Source organism: Balaenoptera borealis (genome assembly GCF_965194805.1).
Source record: "Balaenoptera borealis genome assembly, chromosome: 6".
Classification (NCBI taxonomy): Eukaryota; Metazoa; Chordata; class Mammalia; order Artiodactyla; family Balaenopteridae; genus Balaenoptera; species Balaenoptera borealis.
The window spans coordinates 105,926-113,349 of NC_138863.1; the positions used below are offsets into that span (position 1 = coordinate 105,926).

At 61.8% G+C, this 7,424-nt stretch overlaps 1 protein-coding gene across 1 annotated transcript; it reads right to left on the reverse strand.

Annotated features, from left to right (window-relative positions):
• Positions 1-1,030: 1,030 nt before the first annotated feature.
• On the reverse strand, positions 1,031-7,191 carry RTP5 (receptor transporter protein 5 (putative)). Its single transcript, XM_082396469.1, has 2 exons — positions 4,522-7,191; positions 1,031-2,783 (listed from the first exon to the last, which is right to left on the reverse strand). The coding sequence occupies exons 1-2, from the start codon at positions 4,671-4,673 to the stop codon at positions 1,295-1,297; spliced, it is 1,641 nt and encodes a 546-aa protein (XP_082252595.1). The 5' UTR covers positions 4,674-7,191; the 3' UTR covers positions 1,031-1,294.
• Positions 7,192-7,424: the final 233 nt, after the last annotated feature.

The window sequence follows — 7,424 nt, forward strand, 5'->3', positions numbered from 1 at the left end:
AAGGTTAGCTAAGGGTGAGGTTAGCGCATAGGGCACCTGGTGGCCTGGCCTCGTGCTGTCTGGTGAGGCTCTGCTCAGACTGGCTGAGGTGTCCAGGCTCACGTCGCGTGCAGGTTTGGCCTCCCCTGTAGGGTGGAAACTTCCGTGGTTCTGGTGTCGTGTGGGGTCTCTGTGGGCAGGCATGGGGCTGGCACATGCCGCTCTGGTGCTGATGTAAAGCCCCCTCCTCCCCCGCCGTCTCAGGCAGCCCTGTCTGTGCGGGAGCCCCGCCCCGCCTTCCCCACTCACCTCGAGGGCAGGCCTGAGGGCTGAATCTCCAGCACCACTGGATTCCATCCACTCACCCCTCCCCACAGGGCAGGCCTTCCCAAACTCTCATCCAGCCAGGGGATGCAAGTCTCAGACCTCAGGGCTCTGCAGACAACACCCCACCAGGGTCCTGGGGCTGGCTCTGCATGGGGGGCTACAGGGTGGCCTGACCCAGCTGCCCGCTGTCACGCCCCCAGCTGCCTGGACCCACATGGCCCAACACCCCTGCCCCTTAGAACCGGACCTACGGCCTTTAAGATGGAAATCCAGGGTGTGCATACAAGTGACAGGACAGTTTTCTGACCTACAGCACAGATGGCGTTTCTTAATCCAGAACAGCACTGTGGATGTAAATGCTCCAGGGGAACCGTGAACAGAATCTGGTAAAGCGCTGGCTGGCCTCCTGCCCCTCCCATGGGGGAGGTACCTCCTCAGCTCCTGGGACCCTGGTGTTGGGGGGGGGGGCGGTGGGGGGGAGGAAGAGGCTTGCCAACCACACCTCAAGGGGCTGTGATCTTCGCAGAGTGGGTGGTGTAGGACCTCCTCTCCCCCACCGCCCACCCCGCCCTGACAGCCTGTGCTGAACAGGTTCAAGCATCCCGTCCAGTGATCCAGAAGCCATCGAGGGAAGGAGACCCTGCGGGGACTGGGACCCAGGGGTCGGCCCGTGTGCCCACCTCGCCCTCCCACCTCACACCTTCAGCTCAGCCCAAGTGCCGTGTGGCTGCTGCTTCTTAACTTTTATTTTATCGGAGTGTAACACACGTACAGAAAAGCGCCTGGAACACACACGGTCAGCTCGGGGGATGACCACGGCGTGAGCTGCCACGACACCACAACTCACGGCAGGAGACAGAACACGGAAGCAGGGGGCGGCCAAGGCAGCCGGGGGCTTGCTGGGGGGACAGGGAGGTCACTGGGCTCGCTGGCTGCCCAGGCGGCCCTGCTGGGGGGTGAAGTGGGGACCAACGAGAGGCGCCACACTTCACACCCGCGGGGAGTGGTCAGGGCTGAACTTGTACAGGTACATTATCCAGAGGATGCAGACGGTCATGGAGACCCAGATCCAGACTTCTTCGTAGGGGTCGAAGCAGAAGCCTTCGGCCCAGCAGAAGTCCTCCTCCCAGTAGGACCCAGGGCCGGACTTGCCCGCCCTGGGCCCCGGGTGCCTCTGCTTCTTGGAAAAGCCATGAGTGACAAGGCCATTGCTTTGAGGGCCACTGGCATCGTTGCCAGAGCCCTTGCTCTGAATGATACTGAGGACGGAGAAGGGGATAGTGACGGAGCCCTCGCTGATGGGGACGGGGCCACCGGCATTGGTCCCTGGAAGGGGCTCACGGCCAGCGGTGGCAGGGCCGCTGCCGCCATCCTCCTTCCCTTTGCCTTCGGTGATGCCAGCAGAGGAAGCCCCGCCTTTGCCCTTGTCGGCGAAGATGAAAGGGAAGGTGAGGGAGCCGTAGATGAGGTCAAAGGGGTCCTCGCCTTCAAGGACCACATTGGTCAAGGAAGAGGGGAAGGTGACGGAGCCCTCCCCGTTGTTCATGAGGCCGATGATGTAGGTCATTGGCCGCAGGCCGTTTCCCTCAGTGACTTCAATGATGGGACCGCTGCTGCCGAACGCGGGGCCCCAGCCGTCGTCTGCATCTTCGTCTTCATTTTCATCTTCATCAGGGTCGGAGACGCAGCCGTGGCCTTTGTAGATGAAGCCCGTCATCTCCTTGGTGCCGCTGAGGAGGAGGCCTTTGCCGTGGAAGACGGGGGCTTTGATGTTCACCGGGAAGCGTTTGCCTTTGGACGTGGCCTTGGAACTGGTGGGCAGGTAGAGGGAGCCCCTGCCGACGATGAGCGGCCCGGCAGGGTCGGCCACGGGCCCCTTGTCCTTGCGCACAAGGGAGAAGGGGACAGTGACGATCTCCTCATCCTCGCCGAAGAAGTCCCTGCCCTCGGAGAGGGGGTTCTTGATGAAGTCGGCCACGGAGAGGGGGACCGTGATGGAGTTGGGGGTGTAGCCCCTGGAGCGGTCCACCACAAGCCCGCAGCCAAGTGTGCGCAGCTGTTGGCTGGCGGTGGGGGCGTCCACGTTGCTGCCGCCATACAGGGTGAACCTGCCCTTGATGGTGCTGGGGCTCTTGACCTCGGGCCCCCAGGCGGGGTCCGGGGGCTTCTGGAAGAAGCAGACCCCCAGGTCGCAGGCCTCGCAGTGCTCGCCGAAGCAGATCTCGGGGCACTGGTCAGAGCCTGGGCCCTCCCCGTAGCACTTCTGCACGATGAACTGCACCAGCTTGTTGAGGAAGAGCCGCACGTTGAGCAGGCTGACCTGGCAGGCGGCCCCGCCCGGCGGGCACAGGCGGCACCGCTGGGCCCAGATGCGCATCTTCACCAGCCCCTGCCGGGCATCCTCGTCCCACCACAGGTGGAAGAGGATGTGCACGTGGGCCGAGGACCAGCCCCACTGGCAGCGGCCACACTGGAGCCTGGGGAGGAGAGAGGGGGTGAGCGGGGCCGGGGTGGCCCTCCCCCGGGCCCAGCGGAACTCAGGACCCCAGCCCGTGTGTGCACATCCCTCGCTGCACCCATAACCTGAAAAGCCGAAGCAAACGCCTTTCGTCCGTTTGGCACCAAGACGCCCTCAGCGGCAAAGCCCGGACTGCCACGTGCAGGGCCACGTCTGCGCTTGCTGCTGCTGGTCTGTCGCCTGCTGACCTGGGTCTCAACTGCCCGAGGAGACGTCACCAGGACAGTGAGGGAAGGAAGAGCATCTGTGATGCCCAGTGCGGGGGCGGGGGGCTGCAGAAAGGACCTGGGGAGCCCATCCCACGGGAGAGAGGCGATGGGGAGGCTGGGGGTGGGCAGAGAAGCGTGAGGAGAGCGGTGAGGGGCTGGGACCCCAGGATGCCGGGGTGGCCCTGCGCTCGCTTGCGGGCACCACTCCCTGGGCGGCGGGTTTGGCCCTCACACGGTGAGGGGGCTGCTCCGGAGGCTGAAGGCCCTGTGTGCTTCTGTTTCCAGACTGTCAGGTCACAGGTGACCCTCTGCCCCGTCCACCGGAACTTCCCCGGATGGTGGGCTTGTCCCCACTGCGCCCCTGCATGCAGCCTCCAGCCACACGTGGCCAGGGAGCACCTGGACACGGATGGTGCCCTAGGGACTGGACGTCCTCCTTTATCTGTTAATTAATGAGCACGTCATGGCTGCACGTGGCCAGTGGCTGCACGTGGAGAGGTGGGTCTGCCCGAGTGACCATCCCACCAGCTGGCATTTCTGTCCATGAAAACGGAAAATGAATGTGCGCTCAGGGTCCTCGTCCCACCTGTGTAGAGCGGCTCCTCCACGGGGCTGTGGGAACAGTACCGGGTTGGAAGGGGCCCCTCAGATGCACCGAAGGCTGTTACTTCCTGACACCTGGGAAAGCCGGCATCCCACGGCACACCTGACTCCAGGGGTTTCGGACGCTGGGGAACTGGGGCGTCCGTGTCAAAGGGTAGCTGCCTGCAGGGTCCACACGGTGACTGGTCTGCGAGGCCCCCTCTCCCCCCAGCCCCCTCCCAGCTGGCCCCTGGGGGACCAGGCTGCCTGGCTGGGCAGGGCCCCCGCAGGTCTGGCCCGTCCTGGCTGCTCTGACGGCAGCTGTCATCACGATGCGGAAGGGCGAGGCTCACGTGGTGACCCGTGGTCCCCGGGGCTCGTGAGTCAACCCCCACTCAGCCACAGCCCAGGCCGGGGACATCCTCCTTCCTCTGGGGCCCGTGCTCCCTTCTTCCATCCCCTCAGGCCTCTGTGCAGTGCAGGGCCGGGCGCTGACCGGGTGCCTGCCCACCCCCTGCGCCCGCTGTCAGCGCTGCCATGGCAACGAGGAGGTGCTGCAGTGAACAAGCAAAGTCCTCCACGCGGGGGCAGCACCACCACGCCAGCCACCCCTTGGCAGGGCCCCGGCTGGCCTGGCGGTGCCGGCACTGCCAGGCAGGGTCTCAGCTCGCCTGTGCTGAAAGGCAATGAAGAGACTGCTCCCCCAACACCCGCACTTCCCGGAAGGGAGGAGCAACACCCGGCCCACCACCCACCTGTTGGGTGCCAAGGCCAGGCAGACACATGCCCCCCCCTCCCCCCCCCACCTTCCTCACCGGCCAGGCCACACCCAGCCTAGCCAAGTGGTTAAGTAGCCTCGGCCCTTCCCTCCCAGGACCCCACAGGAGACCCCACTCTCAGCCGCACCTCGAGAGCCCCCGCAGCCGGTACTGGAAACCGCTGCTGTCCAGGTGCCCTGAGGCCAGGTTCTCCTCGGGGACCAGCTCCCAGGTGTCCTGGGGCTTCCTCTTGGCCATCAGCTGGGCCAAGGTGCTGGCCCACACATCCACGCCGTCCATGCTGGCGCTGGGCTCCGCAGTGCGGTCTGAGGGATGCGCTGGCTCCGGCTCCTAGCGAGCGCCCACCCGCCTCCGGCACCGACCAATTGCCGCCTTGACAACCGTCTCGTCTCCATAGCAACCGGATTTGTCTCAGAGAAATGAGAAATAGCCCTTTTTTTCTGATCCTTTTGCGTATTTTTTATTACGCAAGCAGTGGATTTTCATTTTAGGAAAAATCAGAAACAGATAAATAAAAAGGACAAACTACAATATGATAAAAATCGCCCATAGTCATCGTGGTGCTGACATCCACGTGTTTTTCGGTGCCTATGCACATATACATTTCCATAATTATTTTTCACAAATAGGAAATCCTACTAAACATATTATCCTAAGGCCTGCTTCTTTTACCCACAGCATAGCATGGACGGTGATACCCATTCTTCTAAATATCTGATATTTTGCAGTCTGTGGCTGGGGCATAATCTACCTGCCCAGCCTCTGTCCTTGAACACGGTGCTAAGTCTTTGCCATTACAAACAAAGCTTGAGGAACTTTATTGAACATGTATCGTTGCGAATTTTCCCATGTCTTTTCTTTCTTTTTCTTTTTTTTTTTTTTTTTTTTTGGTGTTTGTTTGTTCAGCTGTGCCACGCAGCTTACGGGATCTTAGTTCCCTGAGCAGGGATGGAACCCGCACCGCCGGCAATGGAAGTGCGGACTCCTAACCACTGGACGGCCAGGGAAGTCCCTCCCATGACGTTTCCTTTCTTCACACTTTTTATTGGCTAGAAATGTACATTTACGTAAAAATGCCTTAAAGGTAATGCACAACTTCACAAATTACTCTAAAGTCTTAGCTCAGGACCCGAGGGAGCCAGCCCCCCAAAGCTGTCTGCGTGCCCCCTACCCGCCGCCAGCACGCCCCTCCCAGCAGAGGCACCGGCCTGGTACCCCTGGCAGCTCCACCTGGGATGCCGCCTGTTTGGGGGCTTTGCGCCTCCCCTCAGAGGAAGCCCCGCCTCGCGTCCTGTGCGCATGCGTCTGGCTCCCCTCCTGACCGCGGGCCAGCTTCACCCCATGCGTGTCCAGTACTTGGTGACGGTGAGATGGCGACATGGCTCGAGGAAAGAACCAGCCGAGGGTCGAGGGTCGAGCAGAGCCGGGAGGGGCCTGAGCCCGGGGCGGCGGGGGGAGGGCTCAAGCGAGCTCCCAGGGGAGGCCGCCCTCGGTGACCGTGGGGAGGCGGCGCCCAGCGCCCTGTCCACTGGGCAGTGTGGCTCCAAGACCCCGCCGAGGAGCTGGCCGGTCCAGTGCCAAGGAAGCGGGTTTCTCCGTGGGCCCAAGGCCGTGCAACGGCGGCTCGTGTTGACGAGAGGAAGAGGCTCTGAGCGAGTGAAACAGGGACGTCCGCTGGCAGGGACAGTGCTCAGCGGCCAGCAAGCCCCCCGGCGCCCGCGGGTGGTGGGAAAGGATGCTCCCCCAGGCCGTTTGGCAGCTCCCAGGACAGAGCGGGCCTCATCCGGACCCCCTCCCGGAATGAGGGTCGTGGACTCTGCCCCTGGGCCGTTGGGCCTCCACCCTCGCCCTGGGCAGGCGGCAGTGCCCGCAGCAGCGAGCTGCCTGCTCTGTGGTGTCCCCTGCCGCGGGCTACGGCACCTCCCGGGCGGCCGGCTCCAGGTTCGAGAATCGCTGCGTTCGCCCCTGCTGGGAGCGGGCCTCGCGGGCCTTTCCTGCAGCCTGTTCACGCCCAGAGCCACCTAGAAATTCCAAGGCGCAAACTTAGCATAGCCTTCGCCCCCAGTGAATGCTCTGCCCACGGCCTGTTCACCTCCTTGTGGGCCTCCTCCCTATATTCACCTGTCTCGTGACTCTGCCTCTGTACCCTGCATGCTGAGCAGTTTCTTCTCATTTTTCTCCCAGTTCCTTGATTCTTTCCTTCTCTGTGTCCAGACTACAGCTGATCCTGTCAAGTGACTTGTTCATTTCTCAAACTTCCTTTTGGCTCTCTTTCAACTGGGTGACATCTTTCTTCCTTGCAGCTAAGTGTGACAATGAGGTAGAACAGGAAATTACTGGGATGTGCTTTGGGGAAGGTTCCATAATATGGGACCAGGTAACCAGGGAAAGTCCTACTTTTCCCATTCCACTTTCACCTTCTCAGTTCATCAGTGCAGAGGTGATGGCTGGCACTCCTGCAGCCACCTTAGACCATGAGGTGACCTTGCAGATGGAAACCACATGCTGAGACCCTGAATCCTGGATGGCAGTTGGAGTCGCAATACCACTTCAGGGTCGCCTACCTCTGGATTTCTTCTTCAAGAGAGAAATAAACTTCTAGCAGCCATTTTCTGGGAGTTTTTTGGTTATCACCCAGCCAATCGTAGCAATTCTAAGGTCCTGAATTTTGCTGGTCAGTGTGTGTATGGGGGCACCCATGCAGTCCTGTCACGTGCCCATGCAGGGGGCTGAGGGGGTGGCTGTAGCCCTAGCCCAAGGAGCCCCCACCGAGCTCTCCCTCTCTGGTAGCCCCTCCAGGCACAGTGGCCCCGGCTGTGCCTGCACCATGCTGGGTGTTGGCACCCTCGCTCTGCCCATACCAGATCACAGCCCTGTACACCAGGCCACCCTGCAGGCCCCTCTGCTCCAAGTCCACCAACTGTCTCTGACTCTGGAGGAGAGTCTTGGAATCATGACTCACCACCCCCCGCCCTGGAAAATAACCTTTGGGTGACAAGACGGACCCTTTCAAAATGGAAGGAGCCTGTC

Bases quoted from the DNA above. Each gene is read 5' to 3' on its own strand.
- RTP5 (XM_082396469.1), bottom strand. From the start codon at position 4,673: ATGGACGGCGTGGATGTGTGGGCCAGCACCTTGGCCCAGCTGATGGCC. The intron at 2,784-4,521 runs GTGCGGCTGAGA...TCTCCTCCCCAG, and splicing joins CGGCTGCGGGGGCTCTCGAG to GCTCCAGTGTGGCCGCTGCC.